Here is a 19,322-nt window from a genome sequence, read left to right on the forward strand (position 1 = left end):
ACAGTGTACTATGTCAACTGTGAAATGAGATCTAAAACTAATTCCACACTACTACTAATAAAGTAATAGGTTATTTGCTTTGTACTGACAATGCAAAAGTAATGATGGGTAAAACTGTTGCCCCTTATCAGGAATCAAGGCAGTGACATCTAATTGCACCAGCAGTCATTGCAGTCAGTCATACACAGCTTAAAAAAAAAAAAAAAAAATGCCAGTTTTACTAAGAATGTCTTTAACAAACAGTAAAATCTATTAATGTTATTAAATCTGGACTTTGTATTTTTTAATATTCTATGAGACAAAATGGGAAATACGCAAAATACTATAAAAAAGATAAAACACTTTACAACTGTTTTGACTTATAACCTGAACCATCCACTTTTTCCATTTACCTCCAAGAATAACTGACAAACTGTAGGTTATTCAGATTTGGTTATTTGGGAGATACTTTCTTGAAAATGGGCCAAGGGAGGCTGTTACTTCAAGGAAGACAACAGAAAGTATTGTTTTCTTGCCAATGATAAAATTTGAGCTTTCAAACTGCATCTTCCTCACAATACTTAAGTCTCTAATACTTAAGGAGTTTCTGATGTGACAGGAGGGTGATATTAACAAATATAACTTCAGGACACCTGTGCGGCTCAGTGGATTAAGCATCTGCCTTTAGCTCAGGTCATGAACACAGGGTCCTGGGATTGAGCCCCACGTATGGCTTCCTGCTCAGTAGGGAGCCTAGTTCTCCCTCTGCCTGCTGCTCCCCATTTGTGCATGCTCTCTCTGACAAATAAGTATAATCTTTAAAAATATGTACATATATATATACACATATATATAAAAAACACTTCAACTTAATTGTAAAATTAGTTAATATTTTAAAGATTAACAAAATTCAGTCAAGCACTATTTTCAAAATAACCAAAATTAGACATACATAAAAGACCAAAGTGCATGACACACCAACTTATTTAAATACAAAAGAGAAAGAATAAAGTTGACTGATGTGCTCTCAGATACCACACTGCCACCAACCTTTAAGAAACTCTACTCGTTACATTTTGGTATAAAATCGAAGAACACTACCTACAATTATCTGAAAACACTTAAAATATCATCCCCTTTTCCAACTATGTATCTGTATTATGAGGCCATATTTTGTGCATATACTTCAACCAAAATAATACATCACAATAAACTGAGTGAAGAAGATATAAGAATTCAGCTGTCTTCTACTATATCCAACATCAAATGAAGAAAGGGCTTTGGAAAAATACAAAATAATACGTCTTCTGTGTTTTTGGAAAAATCTATTTTTCACTAAAAGAAAGTTTTTTGTATTAACATGCAATGACTTATTACTGCTACCGTAAAATAAATTAATACATATTTCTGTATTTCTGTTTTAATTTCTAATGCATTAACCCACATGAACAAAAGGTTTTTTGGAAACCATAGTAAGTTCTTTTTTAATATGGAATGCTTCATGAATTATGTGTCATTCTTGTGCAGAGGCCATGCTAATCTTCTGTATTGTTCCAATTTTAGTATATGTGCTTGTTAGAAGGTGGAGGAGGAACAATAAAGTATTCCACAAACTGAGAAGGTATTTTGAGACCAGAAAATGAAGGAGGCAACTCTCTACAGTTTATGCATAATTTTATTCAGGGTAACTTACTGACAGGGGGAGGGAAATGGGCATAGGACAATACATGGGAGCTGAAGTGTTATTCTCTGCAAAATCCAGACCCTACTCCATAGATTTTATACAGTGAGCAGACACAAAGAAGCGCACTGTAGTGAGATCAAAGGAGATCAAAGGATTCCCATGCACCTGAAAAGGGCCTGCAGGCACCTAATAAACAGCTAATCATTAATTAGATCTTGTGGCACTACCTGTGCATCAGGAAGGGTAAAGACAATGTTATCTCTAACAGATTCATGGAAGGCCAAAACAAGCCTCCCCACCTCGTGGCTTTCCCTTTTCTTTCTTAAAGAAGGCATTCTCAAAGTAGGCATTTCTCAAAGTAGGCATTCCCTTTTCTTTTCTTAAAATGTTTGCTTATTTATTAAATTCAATTAATTAACATATAGTGTTTATTAATTTCAGGGATGGAGTTCAGTGATTCATCAGTCTTATATGTGATGGATGGTAATCTTCCATCACAGGCCCTCCTTAATATCCATCACCCAGTTACCCTATAACTACTCTTACAGTCACCCTTTACAGGGTCTCTTATGGTTGGGCACCTGGGTGGCTCAGTCAGTTAAGTGTCTGCCTTCTGCTCAGGTCATGATCCTTGAGTCCTGGGATCAGGTCCTGCATTGGGCTCCCTGCTCAGCAGGGAGTCTGCTTTTCCTCCCACCCTTTACCCCACTCATGCTCTCTCTAGCTCTCAAACAATAAAAATATATAAAATCTTTAAACAAAAAAGTCTCTTCTGTATTTGTATTACAAATTATATTATATATATATATTATAAATATCTTCTATATTTGTCTCCCTCTCTGATTTCATCTTGTTTTATCTTTCCCTCTTTTCCCTAATGATCCTTTGTTTTGCTTCTTAAATTCCACGTATTCCACGTATAAGGGTCTTTCTTTTTTTGATGGCTAAATAGTATGCCATTGTATGTAGATACCACATCTTCTTTATCCATTCATCTGTCAATGGACAACTGGGCTCTTTCCATCATTTGGCTATCATGGACACTGCTGCTATAAACATTTGGGTGCAGGTGCCCCTTCAGATCATTATATCTGTATCTTTGGGGTAAATACCTAGTAGTATAATTGCTGGGTTGTAGGGTAGTTCTATTTTCAACTTTTTGAGGAACCTCCATACTGTTTTCCAGAGTGGTTACACCAGCTTACATTCCCACCAACAGTGTAGGAGGGCTCCCCTTTCTCCACATCCTCACCAACATCCAGTGCTTGCTGACTTACACATTTTAGTCATTCTGACTGGTGCGAGGTGTTATCTCATTGTGGTTTTGATTTGTATTTCCCAATGCCGAGTGTCATTGAACAAATTTTCAGGTGTCTGTTGGCCATGTGTATGTCTTCTTTGGAGAAATGTCTGTTCATGCATTCTGCCCATTTCTTGATTGTATTATTTATTCTTTGGGTGTTGAGTTTGGTAAGTTCTTTATAGATTTTGGATATCCCTAAGGTTATGTATAATAATCTCTAAGGGGCATGGAACACACAGCCCCATAAGAAAAGTAACTGACAAACGAACAAAATGGGGGGCCAAAGATGGGAATCAGTACTGTCAGCACTTCTACAGTGCTGCTAAAGTGAGCAGGAGTATGCACTCATTTTTAAGGGTTGAGACCAAAAAGTTTGCTAGCATTGTAGGTCTGCAAACTGGGAAACACAGAAGATTCTAATTTCAGCTCTTTCCCTCCTAGTTACATGACACTCCTTCCTCTATAAGGTAGGACCCGATGATATTTAAAGTCCAAGAAGTCTGTTAATTTTATATTTCTTACCTTGAAGTTGTAGATTTCATTGTAACAATCAGCACTTTTCAGATACCAGGTTATATTCAAAGATACATCACAAGGTTCTCCATCAACTATAAAAGAAGAAAACTTTGTGAATAAAGATGATTCCCAAAGAAAGCATTTTTCCTAGGCTGTTACCCCACATTCTATTTTTCCTGCTAACTTTAGGTATTCAAAGACCACTTCTTCTCCAAACGTAAGATAATATATGTAAAAAGAGGTGGATATTCTTCAGATAAAAGTACTATTGTTCACAGAAGAAGTTTCTGACCTGCTTAAGTGTAGCTACTTTTATGCCTTAAAACCTCAATTCCTGGTTCTCTGTTGGAAAAAACCTGAAAGCGATAAAGCAGTCCTCAATTAAACCCAGTCTTCTATTATCATTCAAATATTTACTGAGCAGAACACTTAGGCATACAAAGCTACATGACACTGTGTCAGGCTGGAGAACAGGACTCCTAAGGAGGCTACATTCTAGTTGGAGAAACAAGGAGTAACATTAGGGACATCATAAGGCAGTATTCAAAAATAGTTCCACTGAGGGAAAAATTAATGGCTTAGACCTTGAAAGATATCAAAACTAGACAGAAAGAACTAAGGAAAAAAAGCAAACCTGGGGAAGGAAGGAAGAGCAAAAGCAAAAATGAAAAACTCTTTCCAAAACCCACCTTAAGAGAGGCCTCATGGAATCCCAAGAAGTCAGAGTGGCCTCATAACTCATTAACAATGTCTGGAACACAATATTCTAGGGGGCCAAGGCATCAGTCTGAAAACTTGAGAGCATAAATCTGACTGTATCACTCATCAGCTGTCCCACCTGGAAGTCAGTTTATCTTTGATTCCAGCTGCGTTATGGAAAATATACTACAAGATATCTGCTTTATGCAAATGTGACAAAGATAAACATGACTGTATCTAGGAATCTATTTTTGGCTCTTAACAAAAGGCGCACACCTAAAATTATAACCTTCCCTTTTGTGTTTTAAATTGTTTTCTCAAATTAATTTTCAAGTGACACACTTTTACAAGGCTCAATTAAAATACACAAAACTCTGATGTGCTAAATAAAATTTATGGAAATGATAAAAAGGATATTTGCAATCTCACTGTAAACTATTCAGAAGAACCATACAAATTCTTCTATTAACTAAACAGAAGCCAATAAGAAAACCCCTAAACAAAAGATCTTCAGAAAGACTTGGCTGCAAAAATACTACTATATGTTAAAGGACACCATTCAGAACTTTGTATAGATGGCATTAAGAGACAAAAATGGCCCCGGCAATTTCATGGAAAGCTATACCATAGCCCTAAAAGTATAAAATCAGAGACAAGGTAAACGTGAGCAAACAGAGAAGTAACAAAAGGAAACACAGTATAATTTTTTAGGAGTCTCAAATTCTCCCCAAAAACGAAATGTAAACACTGCAAAATAGCAGCTTGCGTAAGGTGGCAAAGCCCCAGTTGATCAAAAAACAGGTGAGAAAAGACTACAGATGATAAAAAGGTAGAATAGCATGCAGACTGTCAGGCTATTCCAAAAAACCAAATACCGCTATCCTGAAAAGTAAGTCTTCTCTAGCACACCAACCTCACAAGACAGACCAGCTTGTTTCAGTAATCTCATTTAAACCAAATTTAAGTCCTTAGTCAAGAAACTGTATTTTCAGACATAGTCTGTTTTTCATAGAAATTTTACTGGCCCCCTTCACTCCTGTTAGACTGTAAGCTCAGGAAGAGAGAGGGCCTATCACTTCCTTGCGATCTAAAACAATGCCTGGAGCATGTAGGTTTTTAATAACTACTTAGTAAATGACTAAAACAAAATCAACCAACTACAACTTATAACTTTGCACTTTCATGGAAAAGATAGGCAAAGAAGCACAAATGGATGTCCTGAACTTTTATCCCTGATCCTGAAACAGAGTTTACCCATGATCATTTATTCCCTAAAGTAAAGCCAGTTTCAAAAATAAAAGGAAGCCTTTCTTTAATACGCAATGGGATATTCTGGATTCAGATACAGTGGTTTTTCTCAGTGGACAGACTGGTTTTGTTCTACATAATCCCTATTCCCCAGTAATAGCCTTGAGCTTCCTCTTTCAAAGATCCAAATAAGAAAATACACCTTCTGTAAACCAAGGTTTACTGAACATATGCAATTTAGAGCCAAAGGTCTGACAAACCTAAGTCATGTGTTCAGTAAACATCTAACAAGCACACAAAAGCCAAGGCAGTGGTATCTCTTTGACACAGGACAGATTAAAACACCATGCAGACAATCAAACAACATTAATTGGTCTAACTGTATAAACACCAGAAAAACAAGAGAAGAAAATAAAGTTCACACAAGTATTCCGAAGATTACTCAGTGAAAAGACCTTAATTACACTAAGATGTTTATGCCTAGATAGTGCCAGACTATTAAATTTCAAAGCTTACATTTAGAGTAGGTCAGAGATAGAAACTAGGTAATTTAAGTTTAAAGATCACTTAAAAACTCAAATAAAAACTTCATGAAATGCAAAAACTCACATTTCAGGAAGATAGTGGTATTTTTGAACAGGATCTTTCCAAAACTAAAATAATTTTTCCCCTGCAAAGATAAAGGAGAAAGATAATTAGCATCAGATCACTTTAATTCCCAAGGCAGAATATAATTGTTACAAAACCTAAATTTATAAAATGTTTGTTAGTTTTCTTAAGAACAAAAAATACATGAATATCCTTCCTTTTAGTAAAATTCAACCGCATCCAAACTGCAGAAGTTTGTAGCTTGGTGAAGAGACACAATTTTTCCCCCACAGACCATAAAGCAAGGACTATAGAAGCTGCTAGAAATCTCAACTTAAATCTTCAAGTAAATTCCCTTCACTCACTAATCACTGTTCAGAAAAACCCAATCATTTCTTCAAATAAGCTATTTTATGAGCAGACAGATGAACTTAACTAGTAACCATTTTACCAACAATACCTAAAAGTCAGAACCTGAAGATCTTCACCGAATGAACAAAAGCTATTACTGCTTGCCATGTAAAAGCTCAAATGAAATTTCGACATTAGAGCCAGTGAGCAGAGCAGAATGAAACAAAAAGGCCACCGTTGTTTCAACAGGACTAAATGCTTTCTGGCATTTCCTGGATGCATCCGATGTGTTGGCTTGCAGGACTACAGCGCTTACTCAAATGAGGTTTAAAGGAGGGGAGTAGGAGGACAAAAAGGGTCAACCTATCTAGTAAATCATCCAAAAGAAAGGATACCTTTACCGTATCAAATTTTAGAATAAAATTTCTTCCATTTCAGCCATTCTCATGTTAGAATACATTTTTTAAATGCCTAGGCTTCCTAATCACACAGCAAAGCTTAGAATAACCATTCCAAAGTTCCAATGATATCAAACAACTTCGTTAAGTAGAATCATCCAGTAACAAAAAAGTGCAGAGAAAAAAAAAAAAGAAAGACAGACACCTATTTCCAGATCTCTCTCATGCAATTCGGGTCACTGGATTCTGTGAAACTTCAGCTGAAAGGGAAACCGTTCTCCACCTTTTCATCAACTTTCCCGTCTCAAGGCATTCAAAGTTCTAACTTCGCTGTTAAGATACCATTTCACCATTCTTCTCCTCTCCTGAAGTGGCCCTGGTACTCCCGCTAACCTACCCACAGAATGCACAGCTGTCCGCTCCAGGGAGGTGGGTCCCTGCTAACCAGCGACACAGACGCTCCAGGCAATTCCACTCCTTTGGAAGCTGACTTCAGCGGAACCTTCATGGACCCCTAAGGCCGCCGTAGCCCCACCCCTTGCTCCTCCAGGCTCAGTTGCTTCTGAAGTGAACACTCACCGACGGTATCGGAATGTGCCACTTGGATCGGTCGGCAGCGGCGACAGGTGCCGGTCCTACACCGAGGAGCGACAGTGGGGACGGCTGAGCCCCCAGAAGTAGAAGAATGACAGGCAGCACCTGAAGCCACGCAGCCGCCGCCATCTTCACAGCCATGGAGCGCCTACCGAAAGCATTTCACCTTCTTCCGGTTCGCCCCGCCCTCTTCCGGCTCTGCTCTGGGGGCGGGATCATCCGGGTCCTCGAAACCTCCCGGGGCTTGTTTGTTTGGCCACCCAGCAGCCCCTCCCTAAGCCAGCCGTCACGACCTCGTGTGAGTTTTAGACCGTACAGCGCAGACGTAGTCCTGTGGTTTGCAGGTCACCTTGGAGCGTTAGGATGTTTATTAAAAGCCGCCTCCGCTTCTGTCGGCTCTTCTCTCTCCCGGCCCTTAAAGGGTCTGGGGACCAAGGAGGCACCCAGTGTGGCGTTTGGCTCTCTCCTCCTCTCGTTTGCCCCAGCCTCTCATCCGTTCTAGATCAAAGTCAGTCGCTGGGGCCGAAGTCTGGGAAAGCCGTAAGTTCGCCTGTTTGGCGTGTAGTAGTGAGTTCTCGGGTTTCTGGAGATATTTAAGCAAAGACGGAATTTGGTAGTGGTAGAGTATAAGCACTTACAGAATTGTATCTACTGTAGTAGATACACCCTTTATAAGACCATTTAGCCCTGAAAGGGGAAAGCAGAATTTGACCGGGTAACACCAAGCTTCAGCGCAGAGTAGGCCGGCATTTCCTACTAAAAACTGAAAGTGGGTCAGTTTTCAGGATCTGTGGCGTGACGGTCACGGAGATAAACCTGCAGAACTTTGGCCTGGGTCAGGCAAGCGGTCTCCGTAATTCCTGTTTCTCACGCTCTTGACTTTTCTCCTCTAGGGCTGTTTGAGTACACGCCCCCTCCACCGCAAAGACAGTTTTGATTCCTCAAGAAAGCAGTTCTTCGTCGGGCATCCGTAACTAAGAAAATTTGGTCACCTAAATCCATGTAGAAGCGCTAATTTGGCCTGGAAAACCGAGGAGTAAGTGCAGATTTGCTACTCCTTAAGGACCTGGAGAGGACTCCATTTCCCAGGACCTGACCGTGGTGAAGTCCTGGTTATAATTTAGAAAGACGGCCAATAGGAGTTTTAAAAAGACCGCGCTTGGCCTTGGCCTGAGCGCTGAAAGCGGGTCGGATTGCTTGGGAAGCCATGGAAGCTGCTGGGAAAGAGGAGATCAGGTAAAGGCCCAGTGGTCCTGCAGGGGCTGAATCTAGACAGCAGGGGATAGATAGTAACTGAAAGCAACATTCTGGTTTTGAAGGCTTTACTGATTGTTGAATGACCTGTTAGTTGCATGTTTCATATTTATGTACTTAATCTTTATAATTTTTTCTCAATTCCCCAGCCCCTCATAAAATAGTTTTAGGATGGTTTACAAAACAGTAGAAGAGTTGTGATCAGAACTGTAACCTGTGAATTTCAAGCATGTTGCTTTCCATATTCAGCTGTACCCCCATCTTCCTGTATTAACAGAGCTCATTCTACAAAGCTGGAAAGCAAAAAGACTAAATTTCTCAAATCTTTGCAGACTTGATTAAAAGGAACAATGAGAAAGACTGCATCAGTGAAGGATTTGATGACTTCCAAAAAAATAATTTTTTAGTACAGCCAAGTGTATCTGTGTGGGCTTGTTTTCCTATCTGGAAATTTGTGTTCAGCCATAGTTTCCTACATATTCGTAGACATGCTGACTATAGCTGTATTCAGCAACATGTCTGCTTGAAGGCCAGTGGTTTTCCCCCTCCTTACAGTCTATAGTTGTTTTAATCATATGGAGGCTAATTTATTTTTTTAAAGATTTTATTTTTAAGTAATCTATACCCAACATGGGGCTCTCGAACTCAGGACCCCAAGACCAAGATGCTTCACTGACCGACTGAGTAATCCAGCTAGGTGCCACTGGAGGCTAATTTAAATGCATATTCTCTAGCAGCAATATGTATGTATCTTATTCATGGTCTGTTCCAGAAAAACAGCTATTCTAGGAACTTGGTTTTAAAAAGCGTTGACTCCTAATTGCCAGCATCGTTCAAAAGCAAAAGATTTTCCTTTTACATCTGTTTCTATTATTCATTCCCTTGCACATACCTCTGTTGAAGTATTTGTCAGGTTGATTTGTACTTGTTGGTTAGGCTCTTGTAGGAAGCTCAGACACATTCCTTCCTATCTTTCTCAGGGCCCAGCACTCAGTAAGAATATTTTGAAAATACTTTATCGAATAAGTGGGTGGATTGTTTTTGTTTCATTTGGATTTTTTGTGGTTTTGCTTCTTCTGATTTTATTATTGTAGTCATAGCCTTCAGTCATTATTTTAAAAGAATCCTTCCTTATAAGTGACAGTACTCTTTTTCCAGTGTTTCAGTGTATTCCCAGAACTTGATATTTTGTTGTTTACCTTGTGTGATTTACAAAAGGATGTTACTCTGCAGCACACAGGCTATCGTATTATGTTATGGTCACGACACAATTTTGCATTGCAGAAGTTGATTACCTAAGTTCATGCTGTAGTTAGAGAAGGAACAAAAATTGGATTCACAAACTTTGGAGAAAATAAATTTCTTAAAATGTCTTTTTATTTAGTGTTGAAGATGAAGCTGTGGATAAAAACATTTTCAAAGATTGCAACAAGATTGCTTTCTACAGGTAAGAAGAGGAAATGTATTACCTGACCAAAACATTTCAATATTGCAATGTTTGTAAGCTTTTTAAGGAAAGGGTCAGTTAGGAAATATAGTCATTAAGAAATTCATCAGACAGGAGACATTCATCTTTATACACTTATTACTGTCTTATTTAAATTTCTTTTTTTTTTTTAAGATTTTATTTATTTATTTGACAGACAGAGATCACAAGTAGGCAGAGAGGCAGGCAGAGAGAGAGGAGGAAGCAGGTTCCCTGCTGAGCAGAGATCCCGATGTGGGGCTCGATCCCAGGACCCTGGGATCATGACCTGAACCGAAGGCAGAGGCTTTAACCCACTGAGCCATCCAGGCGCCGCCATTTTTTTTTTTTTTTTAAGTTCTAAATAAATACATATCTTATTTTAAAAGTGTTTATATCTTTTTTTTTTTAAGATTTTATTTATTTATTTGACAGAGAGAGAGATCACAAGTAGGCAGAGAGGCAGGCAGAGAGAGAGAGAGAAGCAGGCTCCCCGCTGAGCAGAGAGCCCGATGCGGGACTCGATTCCAGGACCCTGAGATCACAACCTGAGCCGAAGGCAGAGGCTTTAACCCACTGAGCCACCCAGGTGCCCAAAAGTGTTTATATCTTTGAACAGATAATACTTCTATAGGTTTCAGAAGTCAAATAATATAAAAAGATATACTTTGAAAAGGGTTACTCCCATGCCTGTCTCCCTTCACCCCATTCCACATATTATCCCTGTAAGTAACCAGATTTATTAGTTTCTTATTTATCCTCCCAGTATTTCTTTTTGTAAATACATATATTCTTATATCACTGCCTTTCTTATTAACAAGTCACTTCCTATATATGTTGTTGTGTTTTTTCTGCTTTATAGTTTATTCTGAAGAGTTCTGCATGAGTGTATAGAGATTGTCCTCTCTTTTTATGGCTGTGTAGTATTCTATTGGGTAGATGTACTATGATTTATTTGTTCTCCTTCCTATTGCTAGATCCTTGAGTTTTTAATCTTTTAGCTATAAAGTCATGCCATAATGAAAAGCTAAACATGTGTCATTTCCTACACCTGCAAGTGTATTTATAGGATTAATTTCCAGGAATGGTATTACTGCATCAAAGAATAAATACATTTAAAATTGTACCTATTACCAGAGACACCCCCATAGGGATTATACCGCTTTTATGCCCTAATCACCACTGTATAAGATTACCTGTTTCCCCAGAGCTTCAGAAAATATTTCTTTAAAATTCTTCTGTTGAGTATCTGTCTTTGTGTGATCCTAAACCTGAAACCACCAAAAATTGTATCCTATGTTACAAATTTCTAATTTATTCACACTGCTCTAAAGGAAGAAAATCAGATCACTTATATTCGGAATAGGTACCTTAGAAGGAATTCTATAGGGAACTCTTGGTCATTTTGTAAAGTCACTGGATTATATTGGATTTCCATAAGAATTTATTGAGTTTCTATTAAAGTGTACATTTTGTGGAAGGAGGGAGGGAAATTAACAAGCTAATAAATGTCATCTATGAAAACTGCCCCACCTTCTCAATAAAGGGGACGAAATGCCGTTCTCGGACAGTGCTTTGTTGAGCAATTACATTCGTATTATTCTTATTCGTACTAATTTTATTAGCACTCTAGTAACAAAGTACTCCTGTTAGTACTTTATGAGAGTACTAATACTGTCTGGACCCAGTTCATTCACCATCATAGTGAATTTTAATGACTTCCACATGATAATATAGTCTTGGATGCTGACAGTCACAAATAATTCTTGGGTATATATATTCTGTATATCTGCAGGCGTCAGAAACAGCAGCTCTCCAGGAGATCAACCTATAAGGCATCACTAGACTCAGCCACGACAGGCAAAGACAGCACCAAGTTCCGAATCATCAATGAAACAACCAAGGTGAGAGAGAAGTATTTTCTACAGAGAATTATTTGTTCCAATATTAAGTTGGGTTTGAATGAAGTAAAGTTCCACAAAGGCTAATAATTAAAACTATGTATGCTTCAAAAATAAACTTTGTTGAAGAAGTAATGTCATCTTTTTTGTATCTATACTACTTTAAAAGTAATGTAAATATTAACTTACCCATTGCCTCTGTATCATATGCTTTCCTACATGTTTTACAAACGTTATTTCCTTTTAATTAGTCCTCATAATACAGAAAAGTGACTAGAAAGTCACCTGCTTAAAGTCAGAGTCAAGTTTTCCCCTGCATCTGTCAACTCTATCAAGTACTCATGTTCTGTTACTGTTACACAGTGCGCAGTTGAGCATGCAAATGAGCAAGGTATGGATTCAGGGACTGTCCAAACTTCAGGGGAGCAAGGGACTATATAGTTGAAAACCTAAGTCACAAATGTGCTATCTTCCTGGGCTGCTTCACTAGCAGATCATCCTGGTTATTACATACTGAAAGGATGAGAGCAGTATATTAAGTACTTTTTCTCACTTGTCAAGTCATCAGGCTACTTCAGAAGGACCAGTCACAGAAGAAGTGCACAATGGACTAAGCCAGGAAGTATGGCTGTGCCCAAGTACCCATGCTCCCAGCCTGACCCTCACTGTCTCATTAGAAGCTTCGGATGCTTCTAAGGCATCTCAAACAAATCTGGCTTAATTGGTAGTTCATGTAACTAAAGGACATACTTAAAGCCATGCAGTCTAGGTTCCCTAACAGGCGATTGAGAAGAAATCCCCCCTTTTCCTGCAAAGTTGTGAGAGCTCTCCCTGTGGCATAGCTGTCGTCCCATGGTGCTACACTGGGGAACCTCTTCAGGGAAGACAGAAGAAAAACTGCTCCACAGCAGCGGGTCCTCTAGAACATTTGTAAGACCTTTAATTTAGCAAAGGGTTCCAACTTTATTCCCAGACAGGAGGATCAGTTGCATGCTGAGGAAGGCTACCTTCCTTATGAAGTTTTAGGAAATTTCACTATTTCATAAATGTGGAATTTTCTAACATACTTCTCTTGCCTGAATTCAAAATAAGGGCTAAAATCATATCAATAGTTCTGTGTTCTCTATCCCTGTCCCCAAGTTCCTATTACTTAAGAGTGTATTATGATAGCTATATACTTAGTTCATGTCTCTTAACTACATAAATAGGATGGTTAACCTTTTTCTGAAACTTCGTGCTACTTTTATACCACCTATTTTTTTCTGGAGGAATTTGCCCCCTTGCTTGGCATTTTTGATGTCTTTGAGTTCTCAGCTCATGGTTCTCCCTCGCCCACACCACAGTAGGTCCTCATACATAGATCCTCTACAACTGATCCAAGTCTATACTAATCATTTTTTTTTTTTTTTTTAGCATAGTTTGATAGCTATTCATGGGAAGACATGGAGTAGCACTGATTTCCTTCCTGGAGAGCCACCTGCCATTTGCATGTGGTCTAATAGCCTGACACCCAGCCAAACCTCTGTATTCAGTGTCAGCAGAAACAGTTGGCTCCAGGAAATGCAGAGAGTCCACTAGAAACCTTCCAGGAGTCATAGTCATTAAGCCTGCCACCAGATGTTAGGTACCTTTCTTTTTTCTTTGTTTTTTTTTCGTTTGGGGTTTTTGTTTGTTTGTTTGTTTGTTTGATGTCATTTGCTCCTTTTCCTTCCTGTCTCCACTGTGTCTAAACCCAGAGAGTTGTAGCTCTCCGACAGGGCAAGAATCACTTTCTATCCTTGGGGACCCTTGGTATATTGAGCATCTGAACATCCACCATCATGAAGACTCATGATGAAGCAAAGAAAATGAGGCAAAAGCACTCTGTGGGCCAGAATGCAAATGTCCATGCATCTTGATACCAGCGCAGTTAGTGGTGGATCCCCACACTCAGTGTTTTACAAAACTGTAGATCAGTTCTCTACACACATGCCTCTTTGGAGCCTGAAAACATGAGAGACAATGCCATTCGGGTCAGGTGCCAGAGCCAGAGTCTACCAGATCTAGATCCTTCCAAGGAAAAGAAGTGACAATCCAGGACAACCCATAGAATCTCAGCATAAGCTAGCACACGGCTCGGAAGGAAGTTGAGAAGCCCAGCAAGCAAGTGTGGGTTATCCAGGATGTCAGCAACATGGCTCCCAGGACTGAGAACTTCGAAGACCCCTTGGAACAGACTTTATGTTCAGGTATTAGAAATATTGGGGCTGCATAGAGAATCTACATGCTCTAATCTCAGGCAAATCTATAGGTTTAGGGGGTCACCCTGAAATTCTGGGCTTAATTCCAATTTAATGTTTTCCTTGTCACCTGGAGTTGAGATGACTAAGAGGGACTCAGGATTTCATGTCCTCTGTCAGCGTGGTAGGGACAATGAGGACCCAGACAGTAATTTCTAAAGTTGTCTGAACCTTGTATCCAGCTCACTGTATAGACAAGCAGCCTCCATTTGAAGTGGTTTCTGGGATGTAATGGGTATTTCATGGGAGATTTCACTTTAGGGCATCGTATTGGTATAGTCTGGAGATTTAAAATAAGCTGCACATGTCTACTTACTCAGAATGATAGCTTTTTACTTCAGGTTCAGAGAGACAGAGTCCAAAGTCTAAGAGGATCATATTCAGCTCAAAGCTGCAGTTCTCAGATTTCATTGATCCAGCAGATTCTGACAAACAGCGTTCTTACTATCTCTGCCTGCCCCCACACCATTACAGCTCTTAAAGCAGTAACTTGGTTGTCAAGATCTGTTGTTAATTTTTTAAATCTTCTCAATCCCTTCCCCCAACATAAGCAACCAGGAAACAGAACCGAGCTTCATTCAACATTTTCTTAACTCAGGCTCCCATAACAAAATACTGTAGACTGGGTATCTTAAACAACAGACACTGATTTGCCATAGTTCTAGAGCTGGGAAATCCAAAATGAAGGTATCTTTCGGGACCCTTTTAGTGGCTTAGAAGACTCAGAAGACTACCATCTTCTTACTGTATTTTCAGATAGTGGAGAGAGAGCGAATTCTCTGGTTTCTTCTTCTAAGGGCACTTATTATCCCATCATAACCCCGCCCTCATGACTTTATCTAAATCTAACCACTTTCCAAAAGCCCCATCTCCAAATACCATCATATTGAGGGGTAGTGCTTCAATATACGAATTTGGAGATGGGGGTGGGGGGGAGGCACAATTCAATCTGTAGCAAGCATGATGTTCCTGGGATATGGTCATTTACAGAACAAGCTGAAGGGTGGCCCTGTGTACTTGTCTCCAGCTCAGGACATCTAGGCTTTGAAGAAAAGGCAGTTGTGAGTTAAACTGCCCAATTTTTCTCACACAGGGTCCCGGGATAGTATGTTGCCTATTCCTGATGAAGAAATAATCAGGTAGATATTTGATAAAGAGACTTCCAAAAGAAAGCTAACAGTAAAATGTTGACTGTTTTTTTAGAGCTGTTTTTTTCTATTACCAATTTTTTTTTTTTTTTTTACTTTCTGTGAAAATTTGACCTAGATTGAGAAAACAGGAAGACCCAGTCTTGTGACTTCAGAGCAGAGCAGTTTATTCTGTCCTCTGAGTCTAGCAAAAAAGCAGTGCTAGCAAGGCTATCTGGAACAGACCTGTGTCTTTGATCTGCTTTTATATTGCCAGTTTTGAGGCTTTCTCATGACATGGATGACTTTTTAGCACCACATTTATTTTCCTTTGCAGCCTGTTGGCGAGTTTTCACCAGAGACTCCATTTCTGGCAGCATCTCCAAGGATGCAGGGATATCTCTGAGCACCCCCATGATTCCCCCTTGCCTTTTCCTCTGAGCCCAATGAAATGGGATTTTGCCCAACCAGCCACCCCTTCAGCTGATGAGGAAGAACTACCACTTGTTAGCCAGTAGTGTTTCTGCAGAAACGGCCATGAACAGGCAGCTAATTTGGGAACTAGCCAAACACCCAGAAGCAAACCTGAACAGGCTAACTGTCCTTAGGGAACAGCCTAATGCCCAGCGTGAACTTGCTAGCGCTCTCTGTAGAGAATCCGTGCTTGCAGTAAATCAACTGGCTGCAACAATGGAAGGAGCAATTAGTGCCCTGTGGCAATGTAATGAACTCTTAGACCTTCTCTGAATCCCGGGAGATGTTGATCAACAACTTGCTAACTCTTGTAGGCCCTTTAGATGAACTATTCCTTAGAGTATAGTGAAGACATCTGGTGCCAGAGAAAAGGCAAGATCTGTATCCATCAAGGAGAAGTTGGCCGGCTCATAATTTCCGTTCCTAATACCCACTGCTATTTTTAACATGTGTTCTAGGGCTGTTCTGTTAACTCTTGTCAGTCTCTACTAGTTGTGACTCCCAGTTCTGGGTAAATAACAGGTTTTGTTTTCATGTAATTGTGACCAGTCCACTACTTGAATACAGAGACAAGTCTGTTTCTACCACCATGGTTTATACAACCTGGTATTTTTGCCCATGTGGCAAAAAACAACAAGAAGCTAAATTTATGGATGACAGACTACCAGGTTTTGTTTTTATTACATATGAAAGAAATCAGGTACAAAAAAGAGAATTAATACTCTTTCCCAGCCTATGAGAAAGAAATCTATAAATAAAGCTTTATGAAAAACCAAATGGAGACTTGCAGTATTAAAAGGAACCTCTAAATGGGTCCCTTTCTCTGAGGATTTATCTCATTCTCTGTGTAGATGGACATTTACAGATTTTAAATGTTTTTAAGGAAACAAAATCCATACTGTGTCATTATTTAAAATGCTCTGTTACACATTTCTTCACTTAGTTTACATAAATCCATCTTGCTGCAACTTGAGTGTAATTGCTACTATGATCTAAGTATTCATACTAACTTCTAGTTTACACAGTCTAGCTTCTGTAAGTTAACATATCTTTTCATTGTCATTTACAGTCGTCACTGACAGGAGGAAGAGATACCGTCATTTATTTGTATATTACTTTTTCATAAGTGTCCAGACAGGAAAAGAAAAGGAATATATAGAGAAATTCTTAATGTGTTAGATAGGAGAATGTAACATTCATATCCAGGCTTTTTGACATGAGCAAGAATTGGGCAATAACTGGCAATTGAGAAACCCAGAGAAGTGGTTTTTAAACTGTCACCCACAGAGCCCAGGTCTCCGTGGAGGTGTCTCAGGGCTCAATTCAGGGAGGGGCTCAAAGGTGGGGGCTCCAAGCTACTCCCCACTGTCTTTAACCCACGTAGCTTTGTTTATTGGACTTCTGAAAATCTGTTGCTGTTTAAAAAAAAGTTTCTAAGTCAATGAAAACAGCATGAGCCAGGGATGCCTGGGTGGCTCAGTTGGTTAAGCGGCTGCCTTCAGCTCAGGTCATGATCCCAGGTTCCTTGAGCTCCTTGCTCAGCAGAGAGCCTGCTTCTCCCTCTGCCTGCCCTGCCTGCCACTCTGCCTGCTTGTGCTCTTGCTCTCTGACAAATAAATAAATAAAATCTTTTTAAAAAATTAAAATTAGAACATACTGATTAAAGGAGAAAAAAAAAAAAAACATTAGCCAGATCATAGAAATAGAGCATACTAATGTCTAAGGAGATTATATGCTTGGAACATGAAAGACATGTCGGTAATGGTAGGAGATATGAATGAATCTGAATATCAACCTTGAAAAGGATTGCCCATTGGGAAAAAAATCATTTGCTTAATTGAGCTAGAATGAAAACAAAATGGAGCTTTGACTCTAATTTGTATGTTTGGTTATAAAAGGTCATTATAGTAAAAGTAAAAGCAGGGTTATTAAGTACCTCCTCATAGAATTAGGATTCTTTACTGAGTTGCAGCCTCAAGAACAGAACATACAGACCAATCTTTGTTTGTTTTTATTCTTTTAAATGTGAGAGCTACTAAAACTGGGAGAATCTCTGAGTACAGAAATGGGCTGTAGTTGATCATCATAGGTAGGCAGCCTGTGTGCCCTCTGCTTAGGATGTTCATGCTCATTTTGCCTCCCCAAAGTCCTGCTAGTCCCTGAAGGTCCTGCTCCTCCAGAGACAGCCCAGAAACCCTGTCTTTACAGTCATCATCAGTATTCCCTTGACCCTCTCCCTCAGCACTTACAGCATGTTTTATGTTTACCGTGTTTCATCTGTAAATTGCAATTTCCCTCTAAGAGTTTGGTCATCTTTTTCACAGCACATCACAATATCAGATGCCAAATAAATGTTAGTTGAATTTGAGAGCAATGGCAATACAGGTCTCACTTAGGAGAGAACACATAATCTAACAGAATTTCAACTATACTTGTGTTTGAGCACATTTTTAAATCTTAGAATAATGATGGCACACTTGAAGTCATTAAGTTTACAAAAGAACATTAGACATGAAAGGAATAATTACATTATGACTGGGGTGGGGGGAAGGGTGATGCTGGTCAAAGAGTAACTTCCAGATGTACATGAAATAAGTTCTGGGGATTCTCCTGTACAGCATAGTTATTATAACTAATGATACTCTATTATATACTCGAAAGTTGCTAGAAGAGTAGATCATAAATGTCATCACAAAAAAGAGATAGTAATTATGTGATACAATGCAGTTGTTAGCTAATGCTGTAGTGATTATCATCTTGCAATATGTAAGTATCAAATCAACCCAGTGTATACCTTAAATTTGTACAATATGTCTGTATCTCAATAAAATTAGAAAAAATAATTATGCTTTGCTCACTACTACTCTACTATTGTGCTATCTTAAGAATTATCTGTAAAAGTAGCTACAGCCACTGTACTTTTTATCTGGTCACTCTTAAGTGTAATGTCACTGCTTAAGTGCCCTGACTACTTTCCTATTATTCCCAAGAGGCAAAGTTCCAGAGAAATTTTTTTTTTTTTTTTTTTTTTTTTTTTTTAGTGTGATAGTCTCCTTGCTTCCTATCTTACTTGCACCACAGTGTACCTGTTTTGGACTAGGGTCACACAGCATGCCCATGTTAGCCTTTCATTGAACAGATGTTACAGTAACAATACATGTACCCAAGTGTAACCAGAATTTGGTATCATATGAAGGATTTAATGAAGGATTTGCTATTAATCACTGCTATATGGCAGAGTGGTTGACAACTGTCAAAATATTTATCTGATCTAGCTTTTTTGAGAAAGACTGTAGCTCTGTGTTGGGAGTTGCTTGCTCGCAGAATCCCAAATAATTTGATTTGGGGAAAGAAGAGGAGCCTCATCTAACACTGGCAGGTGATACTTTATACTTTTGAGTCCTTTTTTGGCAGGGAAAGTTGGTAAAGTTAATTATAAAGTAAACAGCATTTTTGTAAGAT

General features: G+C 39.0%; 2 protein-coding genes across 5 annotated transcripts in view; one reads left to right on the forward strand and one right to left on the reverse strand.

Annotated features, from left to right (window-relative positions):
* LOC111139258 (transmembrane protein 87A) overlaps positions 1–7,539 on the reverse strand; it is a 47,175-nt gene extending 39,636 nt beyond the window's left edge. For all 4 annotated transcript variants that reach the window (XM_022491505.1, XM_022491486.1, XM_022491495.1 and 1 more), the window contains exons 1-3: positions 7,346–7,539; positions 6,039–6,099; positions 3,489–3,574 (exon numbers count right to left, since the gene is read on the reverse strand). In XM_022491505.1, the coding sequence (XP_022347213.1) occupies positions 3,489–3,574; positions 6,039–6,099; positions 7,346–7,501 (303 nt within the window). In that variant the 5' untranslated portion in view covers positions 7,502–7,539. The remainder of the gene's footprint in view (positions 1–3,488; positions 3,575–6,038; positions 6,100–7,345) is intronic.
* A 308-nt stretch (positions 7,540–7,847) lies between these two features.
* The window catches only part of LOC111138887 (glucosidase alpha, neutral C), a 71,347-nt gene continuing 59,872 nt past the window's right edge, over positions 7,848–19,322 (forward strand). Inside the window, exons 1-4 of the mRNA XM_022490839.1 lie at positions 7,848–7,900; positions 8,254–8,596; positions 9,999–10,061; positions 11,875–11,983. Coding sequence (XP_022346547.1) covers positions 8,568–8,596; positions 9,999–10,061; positions 11,875–11,983 — 201 coding nt within the window. The 5' untranslated portion in view covers positions 7,848–7,900; positions 8,254–8,567. The remainder of the gene's footprint in view (positions 7,901–8,253; positions 8,597–9,998; positions 10,062–11,874; positions 11,984–19,322) is intronic.

Source organism: Enhydra lutris, unplaced genomic scaffold (genome assembly GCF_002288905.1).
Source record: "Enhydra lutris kenyoni isolate GAN:26980312 unplaced genomic scaffold, ASM228890v2 scaffoldscaffold4, whole genome shotgun sequence".
In the NCBI taxonomy this organism is placed as follows: domain Eukaryota; kingdom Metazoa; phylum Chordata; class Mammalia; order Carnivora; family Mustelidae; genus Enhydra; species Enhydra lutris.